The sequence below is a fragment of the Ornithodoros turicata genome, chromosome 9 (assembly GCF_037126465.1).
Source record: "Ornithodoros turicata isolate Travis chromosome 9, ASM3712646v1, whole genome shotgun sequence".
NCBI lineage: Eukaryota > Metazoa > Arthropoda > Arachnida > Ixodida > Argasidae > Ornithodoros > Ornithodoros turicata.
In genome coordinates, this window is record NC_088209.1 from 34940422 (window position 1) to 34954798 (window position 14377).

At 46.2% G+C, this 14377-nt stretch overlaps 1 protein-coding gene across 4 annotated transcripts; it reads left to right on the forward strand.

Moving 5' to 3' along the window:
- Positions 1-2370: 2370 nt before the first annotated feature.
- LOC135368738 (cytochrome P450 4C1-like) lies at positions 2371-14348 on the forward strand. 4 transcript variants are annotated; one of them, XM_064602222.1, is made up of 12 exons: positions 2371-2490; positions 4935-5257; positions 6406-6518; positions 7279-7364; positions 7776-7972; positions 8066-8132; positions 8762-8891; positions 9477-9680; positions 10712-10882; positions 11729-11795; positions 12732-12911; positions 13942-14348. In XM_064602222.1, exons 2-12 carry the CDS (start codon positions 4993-4995, stop codon positions 14103-14105), a joined length of 1644 nt encoding a protein of 547 aa, XP_064458292.1. In that variant the 5' UTR covers positions 2371-2490; positions 4935-4992; the 3' UTR covers positions 14106-14348. The 4 variants fall into 4 exon arrangements, with proteins under 4 accessions (XP_064458292.1, XP_064458295.1, XP_064458294.1 ...); XM_064602225.1 differs by having other exon boundaries at positions 4967-5257; XM_064602224.1 differs by lacking the exon at positions 2371-2490 and adding an exon at positions 4358-4884 and having other exon boundaries at positions 4967-5257.
- The last annotated feature ends 29 nt before the right edge of the window (positions 14349-14377 follow it).

The following is a 14377-nucleotide window of genomic DNA, read 5'->3' on the forward strand; positions in this document are numbered from 1 at the left end:
GTGTACGATCTGGACTACGACACCTTTGATAAAGAATGTCAGCCCCTGAACGCATCATACCTTGGCATAGAAGAAAGTTATGACCTATACGAAAGATCATGGATGGTGTTTTAACGTAAGCACTGAAGCATCCTTTAGCTTCACCTATGATATGACAACGGTTGACTGATACTGGATCTCCCTGCCTCTCCCTCCCCCCTTCTATATATATTTTGCCTCGCCGCATTTGCACGATTTGCGTGGGTCGGCCCGTGGTAGGTATAGAAGGTTCCCCCCCCCCCCCCCGTAGCTACGCCACTGTCCACGGCCCACGACTCGCTTTAAGTTTGAGGCCCCTGCTATAGAGGAACCCCTAGCCATGGCCTTCTCTCTCGCAAATCGTAAGCCTGCAGCGCTTCGCTCAAGCATGTTGGGACAAATACTATCTGTGAACTATCTATGAGTGGTCATTGCCATTGAGTTCGATTGTACCCGAAGGTACCCGAGCAATTCAGTATTCATCCGGGAATAGATGCCTGCGAATCATATGAATTTATCAGTACAATGGCTAGAACAGATAGCGTAATCAATCCTGTCTCTCGTCGAAGTTACACCCCTCAAACCTTGAACCTCTCAGCAAGTGCACCCATACCGAGTATATCACTAAGTCAAAACATAGGCCGCGAGGGAATGCGCTACACACGCCGTTTTAATGCGTGAGCGTTAGAAGGCTCATACGGACAAACGGCGGCGTCGATGTGCGGACAGACGAGAAGGCAAAAAGACGAGGACTACCACAGGAGCAGTTTGAACGCAAACAACGAAGACAGCGGGAAGTGGAGAAGTAAAGGGGAAATACGAGGAATACGAGGGTAAATAAATTAAGGTAAATGATATGACATTGAAGTAGTTGAAGGTAATTGAGAGTAAGAGGCAAGAGTAATTAAAGGTAATTAGGGGTAATTAAAGCCACTTAAAGCAACAAAGTTGAGTTTAAAGGTAATGAATGTAAGTTATGTGTAATTAAGAGAAAGATTAAATGAAATTAAAGATTACCGAAGGTATCTGCAGGTTACCGGAGGTGATTAAGTCAATTAAAGGGAAATTTGGAGTAATTAAAGCAAGTAAACGTAATTAAAGCGAATTAAAAGAAATTCAAGATTACCTCAGGGAACCTGCGGTTACCTTCGGTAATTAAAACGTAATTGAAAGCAATTGAGGCTTATTAAATTACATGGACTTACATATAGTAACTGAAAGTGTCGAACCGGAAGTCAAGTATAGACTGGAGGTGGAGAACCGGGAGTCGGTTTTAGTGGTCAACAGTCGGTGGTCATAATAACGGGGGGAGAGTACACGCGTGCTCTACCCGATCCGTTCTCAGAAGTTCGATCATAGTCGTATTAACGAGTTGTCATAATAACGAGGGAGAAATACATGGTGCTGCTATGGGGAAGAAACGGTTCCCTAGAAAAACGGTCACAACGTGAGGATGTCATATTAACGAGTGTCATAATAACGAGCGTAGACTGTAGTTAGAAGCGTGGATTAGCAGTGTGCGCGGGTGTCGTTACATGCAAGGACTGCACGGACATCCGTGTGACACCGATTCAGAGGGGAGTGCAAGAGGGGCAGCCGCCCCAGGCCGTTTTCCTTTATTTGCAAGGTCTCGATGTCAAGTAATGTTTGGTGAACTTTGGAGAACTCAAGTAAACTTTGGTGATATGTTCTGACCCAAAACTTCATAATTCCTCCTGTGTATCAGCTTGGGCCTTTCAACTTCGGGATTTTCTTGTACCTAATCTACTGGGGATTCACCTTGCAATATAAATAGGAAGCGTTTGCTGACGAAGTGCCCGGGTTATTGACAAACAAGGTCAAGCATTTGACCAAGCCTACTGCGCAGGAGGATAAATGACAAATGCGCAAATTACAAAGGAAAAAAAGAACAAGAGAGAGAGAAATTAGGGATGTTCGAGTGGACACGGCGGGGAGTGCGTTGGATACGGCTTGTCGAGGAAGGAAAGTAGTCTGAGCATTGAGCAGCAAATACTGAAAAAAAAAAAAAAAAGTATTTTACATACTTTAAAAAGACTTGTCGCTAAAAGTATTGAGTAGGGTACCAACATACCGGAACCAGTATTTAAAATACTGTATTTTGAGTACGTACTCAGGATAGGCACAAGTCTGCGCAGCTTCCACCAATGCTTCTGCTGAATAGGATACATACTGCACTTGGGGGCTGTAGTGTGCTACAGCTGTCGTATTTCCTCTAATTTAATCGTTCATAGACATGACGCCTGTCGTCCCAAAGGTCCAAGGACACTGCAGCGACTGCATTGTCACTGGGAGTCACTTCAGAAGGTGTCGTCTCATCGTGTCGCCTCGTGCAAGCGTCGTATCTTTTTCATTCAGGCTTTCGTTCCTAACTTGCACTTTGCATCGTCGATAATAGCCCATAGAAAAGACGCGTGCCAACAAGTTAGCCATTCAATCCTGGGCATCCACAAGGTATGTTGGCCAGGGACGATGACTCCCACATTTATCTGCTCAGTAATTAAGCGCTAACACTGCGCGAAAGCTTTCTAAAAAGGGAATGTAACGTAAAAATAGTGTCTTTGCAGTTACTTTGCAGTGTTTCTACGCCTACTTACACGGAACCCGTGGACAGTGGCGGATTCAGACCCTCAGCTCTTGTTGTTTTTTTTTTGGGGGGGGGGGGGTAGCGGGGTGCGATCGCCCCCTCCCACTCTATCCGCCACTGTCCGTGGATCTTACACCACCTTGCCTGCACCCAGACTTGCACGTATTCGGAGTATTGTATTTAAAATACAATTTGCGCTATTTTGGTACTCTACTCAATACTTTTTGTGTTGTGCATTTGTACTCTATTTCAAATGCATTTTATGGTATTTTCTACTCAATACTCCAATTACATATTTTGGATCTCCCTCTCAAACTTACTGGGTCTCGTCTTTCCATTATCTTACTTGTTCAAGGGGAAATTTCCTGTGTCCCTCGGACTTGACCCGGACATTGGCCCTGCTTGGAAGTCTTCATCTAGAGATATTGCCCCCTGTGTACTAATCCTTGGCGAGTGAGGGTTCTATTAAGTGTGTCCTAACGCCGTGACGACGAATTCTGACATCGTCGAGCAGGGACCTGCTAGAACTTCGCTTGGCGGCTTGCGTAGTGCGCAGGGTCTAGGTGATTCATGTGGCATAGCGGCGACATGCCGCGTTGACCAGTTTGACCGGCGTTGACCGGCTTTTTGCGTTCAAGGGCAAATGGAAAATCATTCCGCGTGCATTAATTCCATTCGTGTCTGGTCGCCCATAAGAACCCTTCTGCAAATAAAATGTAAATAAAGTGTACAGCTAAAACGCAAGACTGCATTATTTGCGAGAAGAACTCGAGCATCTTAATTATATTTCAAATACTTTTTGAAGTATTTTGTGCTCCATCTTAATTACATTAATTTTCATGTATTTATACTCTATATTAATTGTATTCTAATGTTAGTATTCATAATGTTATCTTGAATACTTTTTTGAGTTCTTGTACATGTCTGCCTGCACCCTTTCCCTTGTTTCATGAATAACCTCCTAACCTCCTGATTTGTCTAACGTGGTAACTTTGTCGGGCAAGCTTGACATTCTATGAAACCAAAATAAGAAAGGCCAATGTTTAGGGAAAATGTTGGCGAAGTATATTGTTGTAATTCGGTTATTTGACATCTTACGGAGTGCAGCGACACTTGTAAACACTTTGCAAAAACAGCCTGTGTACTATCTCCTGTACATAGGGGTGAGGGGGGCTGGTCTTTGATATTTCAGCTTTGGCCACATACCGGCAACGATACATATGGAGCTGTTATGACGTAATCGTAATAATGACCCCGATGGCTTCGTACACTCTTAGAGAAAAAGGGTGGAGCAGTTACACGTTTTAGGATGTAATAGTTGTCGCATATGTTGTGCCTGCTACCTCACTCTCAAAACCGCTCAAAACAGAACTTCACTGTATAGCTCGTTGCCCGGGCGGGAAATTCAAAAAGATGGGCACGTGACACATTGAGCGTGACTTATCCCACGCCCTTCACGTATCGCGTGAAGAGCGCCGTGCACGTGTTTTATCACGTGCCCTTCTCGACGAGTGCCCCGCCTCTCGTTAGCTCTTTGTAGCAATTTTTGTAGCCCTTTTGTAGCAGTTTGGATATACGGTAATTCCTTTTACCACCCTTTTACACTATCAGACGCCATGTTGACCTATAGGTGGTAACCATCTATAACATGAAAAAAATGGCTAGGAAGCAAGCGAGCTGGTGAAGATGATGCATAATGTAAAACCCCGAGACTAGGGAACACGAAAGACTTCCAGAAAGACTTTTGAGACTTCGTGTTTGTGTCTGTCCTTTCGTGTTCCCTGGTCTCGGGGGTTTTACATTATGCATATATAACATATTGCCAACTTAGGATGAGACCAGCGTAAAACCGCTTTTTCAAACTTTTTTTTTTCATTCTTATATTGTAATATGATATGCCATGTTTAAAAACACGACATCACTACTTAACCACTGAAATTCACGGGCTTTCGATGCCTGTCCAATTCGTTTTAGCGAACGAAAGCCACATTATAGCGGCCGTAGGCTTAACAGGGAGGACACTACGGAGCAGCACATATATGTTGGTTAATTTCTTATCAGGCTAGTCCAAGTTCGGTATTTGCATTCCGTATGTCCCGGGTAGTCTAAGTTCGGCGATGGCAGTTTTCCGCGCGCGACTGTATACATCTTATAATCAGATGACATTTATTTACAGTAGTTTATTTTGCAACGGGGATTTCGATCACTTCACTTCGAGGTACGCCCACCACAATCACCTTTCCCAGGAAGCCCCTAACAACGTAAATATCGAACGGAGCCCATTATATGCTTCTTTTCCGCGTTGTTGCAGTTGCATGACCACGAAGCGGTAGCCCATTTCAGAATCAAGGTCACACCTGCCCGTCGTAATGGCGTCGTCCGCGGGTGCTTGGGGACAGACGACGCCCTGGCTGTCTTCGGAGTCTTCTCAACGCCTCAAAGACATCTCACTGTGGTCCCTAGCGTCGTGGCTGTTACTGGTGTCCCTCCTCACGCCGTTAGTGTTGTCATGTCTCAGGTGGTTCCGTACATGGAGGATTTTACGTGCGTTTCCCGGCCCCGGCGGACCTCTCACGTTCTGTTGGACGATATACCGGTTTTGTACGTCTCATCCCGAGTTGGATTTCAACGTGGGTAAGTGCGCTGTACGCCGTACGAGAGACCTGCCTGTTCGAAATGCATTTTAACCCAGCGCATATACATACCAGTGCACCATACAGGATGTACTGCGGCTTTCCTCAAGCGGGGGCGTAGATGAGGATAATCCGGATATAACGGAACGGCGATTATGTAAATGGCGCTAATTCCATCACCGTGTCATCGTGGGTATAACGGCAGTGTCAGAAGTGAATCGTCTGCAGAGGAAAATTCCTGGAAGAGAGCCAGTGCAAGTGTGCTCATGTAAATGAGAAAAGGTGACAGTACTCTCGCTGTCGGTATAATATCCAGTTGGAGCCGCTATGCCGATCCTATAATCGTAGACTGCAGCAGCTGTGATGACGACGAGACCGAAACCGACCTTGGAGGAGCAATGTTGCCAGAAGGGTGGCAGACTGCGAACGCAATGTGACGTCATATACTACTCAAAAGTCACAACTATATAGAGGCTAATTTTTATGGTACCTCCCTAGCGAAACAATATTTAGCAAACTGCGAGACACTTGACTAGACGATTCCAGGAAATCCCGGTGCTCCTTGCGCGCGCGGATTCATTCGGAAGTTCAGGGGCGTGCTTGACACAGAGCAGCGTACCAAATGATGACAATATTTGGCAAACTTGTATACTGTAAAAGTCGTTGATTTCGCGTGGAACATATTTTCGCGTCTTGGTGGAGGCCATTGTTGACGCGGGAACTTCAATTCGCGAACAACGCAAGCTCATGTTATCGGTGACGTCGGGTACTTAAATTCGCGAATTTTCGGCGCTCGCGAATAACGCGAAAAAATCGTTCCGCGCGAAAAATAAATAAATAAAAAACACCATTACAGAATATGAAGACGGGTAGAAATCCAGCGAACCGGTAGGGAAGTATGACAGGAACTGTATCAGGACGAGAGCCACCGATACTTCGAACAGTTCGAAATAACAGTTCGAACTGTTCGAAATATCGGCGGCTCTCGTCCTGAGGCAATTCCTTTCATATTACAGTATATGCTCTGCGTCGACCATTGTCCAGTTCATTTCGTGATCAATGCTTCGAAATATAGATAAATATAATTGGCGTGCTTCTTTACTGGGAGTTCGTGTTGGGTCTTATTCACAACGACGTATGTTCCCACAGGAATGATGAACCTTTTTTACGGCCTATCTCGGACGTACCGCGAGGAGAAGGTCTTCAACATCTATATCGGCCCGAAGCCGCATATCTACGTCTATTCGCCTGAAGGTGTGCAGGTAAATTTGTCCATATACTTGTATTCCCTGAACTAATGAATGTTTTTGTGTTGCTTTAAAGGAGCAATTTAACGTCGCTCGAAACCCTGTCTTATATCTGTCAAACTGTGCACCAGGAGTCACCACGCAAAATATTTTCGCTGTGCGGTGTATTGCCACTGTGCGATCAAATTTACAAAAACACTCGGAGAAAGCAGCCACAGACGGCCGACACGATCCTAGCGTGACGTCGAAAAGTCCCCGTGCCTTTCTTCGTTCTCCTCAGCTCTTCTACGTCACGAGTCACATGTCAGGGGGATAGGCTACGTCACGATGTCCACTCATTCTCCGATACCACTATGTTCGGCATCGGCCGACAATCTACCCGGCTAATTTTTTCGTCCGAAAAGCTCTTAGATATTAAATTTGGCCGTATAGCTATGGAGGCGAGTCGCTATCAGCCGAATGGGAAGCCACTGGTAGCCATGGAATGCCAGTTTGAAATCATCTGTGGTGACTGGTTGAAGCAAACGACACTTTTATGTCGTTGACTGTCCACACATAAAATGTACCACTGTCATTCCGACAGGATACTCTTTTGACGCCCACCTGAACTGAAAACGGGTACAAACACTATTCGTCATATTTCGCAGTTTTCCAGCGTGCAGTGTATCTGATTCAGTGTACTATGTGTCGTTGGTTTACACGTGGCACATGCGTGCCAACACAAAGGGTTGTCGTTCGTTCTGAGGCGATCCAGTACAACGTGCTATTTTTACAGACTGTACTGTCGCAATCCAAAAATATGGACAAGACCTACGTCTACAGCCTCCTGAAAGAGTGGATGGGCAACGGTCTGATTATGAGGTAACTCTTCATTCCTCTTATGATCCAACTAGAACGTCATTCAATATCCTGGCTGCATATGGTGGAGGTATAGACGAGAGGTTGCACATGGCTACATCGTCACTTGGCCGTATTATTAGGCAACATGTAGCCTGCAACTGCAACAAATTGGGATAGACCGAGACAAAAATATTGCCGAACAAAAATCTCAGACCGCCCCACATGGGTGGCTCACAAGACTTCTCTTCAGGGCAGTGCATACCGTACCAGGCGGTTCACCGGGAACATTACCAGTAAAGCGTTTACTAGACCTCACCGGTAATGTCTGTCCCTGGTAATGAACGATCTTTTAGCGAGATACAAGACTGTGTAATGAGGTGTCTACAATATGCCGATGTCCTGGACATTTACGATATTGTTGTCCCGCTGCAGTCCTGGACGCATCTGGAAGCCACGACGTCGTCTGATCACACCCGCATTTCACTTTCGCATCATGGAAGATGCGCTCGGCCCTATCAACGCAGTGGCCAAGGGTCTCACAGCTACACTGAGTCAGTTATCCACCGAGGAAGGACTAGTCAACGATCTGGTACCTCAGGTGCAGCGCTGTTCATTGCGCGTGATTTGTGGTCAGTCATCTACTAGCACTGCCAAGTGCGCCGTCCGTGTGTGAGGCGATGTATTGATATGTCTCTCTTCGTCGTCCTTTTGCGCAAGTACAGAAGCCGCCATGGGAGTGGACATTGAGACGCTGCCAGGTTCGAGACGCTACGTGAAAGCGGTAGTTGAGTAAGTACTGCTGTCTTTGTCAGTATAGCTATAGCAGCAACGAATGCGCGTGAATGTTCCCTACTTTACTAGGGTTCTTGTGTGATCAATTAAAAGGGATAAACACTCCTCATTGCTGGGGGCTTAGAAGGTGCTGGCTTTTACAGCTTTTAATGGATCACGTGGACCGATCAGACCAGAATTTAACTCGGTTCTTGGCTGCATCTCAATATGTGGGAGCAAAGAAAGTTGGTTTCGCTCATACGCTTGGAGAACTAAGCATAAAAATTGTCGTACTATACTACCAGTAAAAGTTACTAAGTTTGTCGTATCTGGCGTAGAAAGCGTTGGGTTATATATACTCGTAGACACGAATGTCTCGCGTTTCGCTACATCTACTACAGATGCTTTCAATTTCCTTGGATCTAAGGTCGAGTATCGGAAAAACAAATGACAAACCCTGGAGTCGATCTTTGCGTATTGAACAGTGAAGTCTTTTATGTCGTACAATGCCTGCAGCACCTTGTGCAATGTAGAGTCAATGGAAAGCGCTTCATCGAGCAATGAAAAACAAAAACTACCGTTGAGTGTTGAGCAAAGGAAACTGTACTGCACGTCGCACCTCTCTAACACGCGAATCTTCTGTTTAGAGTCAGCGAGTCCTTCACGCAGCGGTTTGTGCGCCCATGGCTATGGAACCCGTGGTTCTATTTCTGGTGCACCAGCCAAGGACGCCGGGAACGGCGCAATACGGCCTCTATACGAAAGTTCTCTCTTCAGGTACAACAGTTCTCAGAATTGAATCCGCAGCGCCTTGAGATCACGTTACCAAGTGATCCCAAGAGTCAACGGGCAGTGTTAGTAGATCGGAAGCTAACGATTCCGAGATAAGGATAGCGATTCCAAACGAGACAAGCTAGTCGCGTTACTCTTGCGAAGGGGCTGCCAGCACATTGCTGGTCTTAGGTCCCCCCAGCTTCCTCTATTGCATCGTTTTCCGAGAGCGCTCCCGATCTACTGAAACTGCCTATCGGCTGTGCACGTTTACGGGAATGGTACATCGGGAAACCACTATGTGGTGGTCCACTGCTGTGCATCAGTATTTCCTCAGGTAGAGGCCCCGTACGGGGGTGGTACGGCATATCTGCTGCCTTTCTGGTACATCATAATCTTTCTCATTACAGGCGATTAAAACACGTAAAAAGGCACTACCGTTTGTAGCTTTTCTGGCCAGTATGTTTTGTTTCTGTGTGTGTGTGTTGCAAGATCGTTGTGGGGGCATTAGGAGGGGGGGGGATGCTGGGAGAATCCCAGCATACTTCTTGGTGGTCTTTAAAGGACGTGTCATAATCTTTCTCGTTACAGGCAATTGAAACACGTAAAAGGGCACTACTGAAGGAAAGATCGGTGCGGAAGAACGAGAATGGACTAACGGAACCGAAGAAAGGCCGACAGTGCTTCATGGATATATTGTTGGACATGCATCTTCGTTCGGATGAGAATGGAGATACTCAGGGCAAGCTATCACTAGAGGATATCAGGGAAGAAGTGGACACGTTCATGTTTGCGGTGAGGACCATAGACACGTGTAATAGAAGACATATACAGCGTACTCCATTTTTATGTAAAGTTTTTTCAAACAAACACGCGATCCTCAATATATCATCCTTGAACGTTTCACTAATCCAGCAGGATTCATTCATTCATCCATTCATTCGTCAGGAGCCACCATGCATAAAATTGATGCTGCACGCTGCACTAGTCACTGTGCAGTCACATATAGAAAAACGCCTGAAGAAAGCAGTCATCTCCGGCCCTGCCGGGTTCTTTTTGTGGTTCTTTGCATGACGTCAGCGAGCCGACGTGGCATCAGACATGTACGGGGAGCAGTCGTAAGCTCTCAGTGACAATCGAAGAAAATTGGTCTGCTACTACTACTATGGCGCTTTGGCTGTGCCAGGACACGTCGGGTCACCTGCAAACCCTCCCTCCTATCTACTGCATCGGGACTGCTGCATTGGGACTTCATCGGGACTGCAAACGTCACCAAGTGACGTCGTCTTGCCTCGTTCAGTTATAGGCTCTTTGAAGGAGTGGAGAGTTTCTAGATGGGATGTAGGTTGCTCCCGCCGTTCCTTCACAAGAGCACGCATGTTATTTTCTTGCACAACGTGCCGCAGCTAACAAAGAAAAATCTGTGGAGGGACAGACCAACTGGCGCAGAAAGAAATGGAAAAGTGGAAGAAATGAAAATATGCGGAAATATTAGTACAGGGCACCCCACTACTGTTGGATTCTAAAAGGAACGTATGGGCACAATGGATGACGACCTGAACTGGTGACAGATCAGTTCTCACAAGTACACTCAAAAAAGCTTAGCACCTCTATAAAAAAAAAAAAAAAAAAAAACGTCGTTGGAGTGCAGAAAGCCAACACTTGGCCTCACGCAGACCAGCAGGAAAGCACTTTCGCGGACGGACCAACAGTTTGCATTCATAGACGTGATGGTGGAACAGGTCACGAGACAATAACTTTTGCAGAGTCTCTGTGTGGTCAAAGCGATGAAAATGTCATGACGCTAACGGACCTTCAAATTACAGGGTCACGACACGACGACGTCTGGCATCTCGTTCTGTCTCTTCCTGCTGGGCCATTCGCCCGACGTTCAGCAGAAACTTTACGAGGAACTGGAATCTGTCTTTCAAGGCTCAGACCGCCCGGTGACGCTGGAGGACATCAAGGAACTGCAGTATTTAGACTGCGTTATTAGGGTGTGTCTTTCATGCATACATGCGCAGGAAGAATAGCCAGACGAATAAGGTTGACTTGCTATTCCTCAAAACGGAACAAAATGGGAAGCTCACTGTTAGCTTACGTGCATAATAGGAACTGCTGGAAGCAGTGTTGGGGATTTGAGGAAACAAATCGGATTTAAATCAAATCCGCGGATCAAAGATTGTCTTTTTCTTTCCCGCACATGAAGTACAATAGGCCGTAAATTGAAATAAGCAGCGTGCAAAACTGTCGTTGGAGTGTTCGGGCAGTACCACCGAAGAACAGCCTTCCATCCTATGAAGAGTTGCAGAGGTCTTCTGATTGGCCTATTTGCTCAATAATGAACTGTACTGATTTACTGCCAGCGTTACATAACAAAATATCGCAGAGGCAGCCAGAGCCGAAGCAAGCGTTGCGCCACGGTCGCGCTAGTATATAGGTTGAATTTCATGGCAAATTACTCAAATCCGAATCCAAATCTTTGACAAAAAGCCAGGTTCAATCCAAATCTCTAAACAAAAATGTGATTCAATCCAAATCCCTGAGCAAAAGTGTGATTCAATCCAAATCCAAATCCTGTTCATAATGAAGCCGCCAATCAAATCCAAACCAAATTTGCCAGTCTCTCTTGTGGATTTAAATCAAATCCCAGATTTAAAATCCCCTACACTGGCTAGAGGAGATATGTTCCGGATATGTATTTTCTTGGCTATGTGGCAGAAGCACAGAATGCATGTGAAGTTCGCTAATATTTCACTAAATACATGTGCAATGAAACACATGTACGTGTATACTGATAGACTGTGCTCTTCTAATTTGTTCATCTGCAATCTCCCTTGCAGGAAAGTATGCGACTTTACCCGCCGGTTCCTGTGATTGGACGAACCATTACGGAGGAGGTCAAGATAGGTCAGCTTTCTATCCTCATTTTATAGAATAGGGAAGTTAAAGTGCCATTACGGACTAAATCTCGTGTATTCAAAATCCTACCGAATTATTTGTGTGTATCATCTTGTGTTCTCAAAAAACATTGTTCCTCTATGTGAAGCAGAGGTATCATAAAGTTAATTTCTAGTTTTGAAAATTATAATGTCATGGTGTGCTCAATCCAGTGGCGTAGCCACGGGGGGGCTAGGGGGGGCTCGAGCCCCCCCTACCTGCCACGGACCGACCCACGGAAATCGTGCAAATCCGAGGAGAAAATAATATATATATGGGGGGGGGTGACAGTGTGACGATCGCGAAAGTTCTTACGGTTCATGGCGTCAAGCAGCACTCTTGAATGGTTTTCAAAGTATGAGCTTTTCAAAATCCTTCCAATCTCGTGACACCACCTTATTGGACATGACAGCCTATACATGTAATCGTATTGTGCACGTCCAAATCAATTATTTTCGTTCTGTTTTTTTTTACCGCATTTTGCGGCGTGCACGAGTATGTGTATGTTGTCGCGCCCAGGATCAGCGGCGGGGGGGGGGAGTAGGGCGAGTTTTCGTATCGAGCCCCCCCTACCTTGGAGGTCTGGCTACGCCACTGGCTCAATCCAACCATACGTCTGGCAACATTGGTCTTCTAAGGCCGATTTCCGTCTCTTCATGACAGCAGCAGGCACTCTTCCAACATAGAGCTTCCAGCGAGGCATAGGCACCGACTGCGTTGTGGTCTAGGGGCCTGAGGAAAATTCTGTAGATTCCCGTATGAAATATAATGAAAATTTTGTTTTGAGTCTGTAGCACACTTTCGACTATTTGGGTTTCTACAAACCCTGGTCCTAAATATACAGCCAGGATAATTCGAGGACAGTTCACAAGATAATTTGTCATATCGTTTCTCTTTGCATTGCAGAAGGCCGTGTGGTGCCAGCAGGGTGTGAGGTGTTGCTGTTCTTGCTAGCTTTGCATCAGGACCGAACAATGTTCCCAGAGCCCGAAAAATTCAACCCGGACAGGTTCCTGCCTCAGAACGCGAAATCGCTGCACCCGTTTGCCTTTGTGCCTTTCTCAGCTGGACAGCGAAACTGCATAGGTATCAATTTCTTTACTTTTAGACCACGAGTCAGACTGGCGTAAAATCATTGCTCTCCGAATGAAAGAAAGCAGAAATATTTTTAGCGATACATGGTTGTGTTCAGTTATTTGTTATTGTGCTATGCATCGGGCGTGCCTGAGCACCAGTACTCTCTCGTACTCGTCATCGTTAAGGAGGCCCGGGAGCAGAGATCCTTGTGGTCTCTTGGACATTCCACCGTCGCGGATCAGGACACAAGTAGAGGAACACCATCTCCTCTACACTCCAAAGGGTGGCCTTGGCTTGCCAGAAGCAAAGACCGTACCTGTTTGCACAAACGTTGAGGAGATTTCTCAGTGATGTCCTCAGTAGCGTCGCTAGTGCTCTAGGCACGAGCTACACTCCTCAACGCTGCGCGTGCATAGAGCACTGCCAAAGCTACTGAGGATGCTTTTTTTTTTAAATTCCGCGTTAGCGCCGCGAAGCAACTGTCACTACGAGCGGCGTACAGATGTGGACAGATGGAGAGAGGACAGCAGGAAGGAGTGGGGGGGGGGGGGGTTAGTATGCATCCTGGGCCGACTTCAGGGGGAACTGGGCCGACATTCTTCTGGAAAGTCTTCGGAAAACTCGGGGGAAAACCTCAGACAGCACAGCCGGTGACAGGATTCGTGTGTGTTGTCGTCAAGTAGGAGAACTATGACTATCCATGTGTGAGCGTTGAGAGGTTAATGAAGGGGTTATTGTTATTGTTCAAGTGGGATTATATGTGCTGGTCTTACATTCTGGATTCCAGGTGTAATCGTTGGTGTATGCGTTAAATTTTACTCGTACATGCATCGTCGGTGCTTGTCGCCGACAAAGTAGGAAGAATGCTGCTTTCTCTTTTTGTCTCCTTCTTTTTCCTTTCTTCCTTCCTTTATAGATAGCTGACAGATATATGACCAATTGGTTCTCCCCAGATACTATGTTTCGTTGTCACTCACGGTTCTTTTAGCAATCCCTTTCGTTTCCCATCCTTTTTCTGATCCCGTTGTTTTGTTCACAGGCCAGCGGCTGGCACAGATCGAGATGAAAGTTGTGCTGGCCACAATTGTACGAGAGTGTCACGTGACCTCTCTGGATGCACGAGATAAGCTTCAACTGGCAGTTGAACTCGTGCTACGATCCAAGACGCCGCTACGGCTACGGTTTCAGCCCAGAAGACGATGACGTAAAACGCAGCTCCTGAATATGTCTGACTGTGTTGTGTCGTGGCAGTCCGAATCACGGGTGTGGACATGCAAACTTATCTTGGACACCGCGTCGGCCATGCTCGATATGTGGGGACTTGTGATGGCCACGGCTGGAGTCCCACGACTAGTAATAATAAACTAAATGGGTAGTCATCGAGGAAATGAATGCCATAAGCAGGAATGTAGTATCAAAAGAGAATATATAGGCAAGTTTTTGTTAGCTCCAGTTCCTGTGTCTGCTTCCTAAAT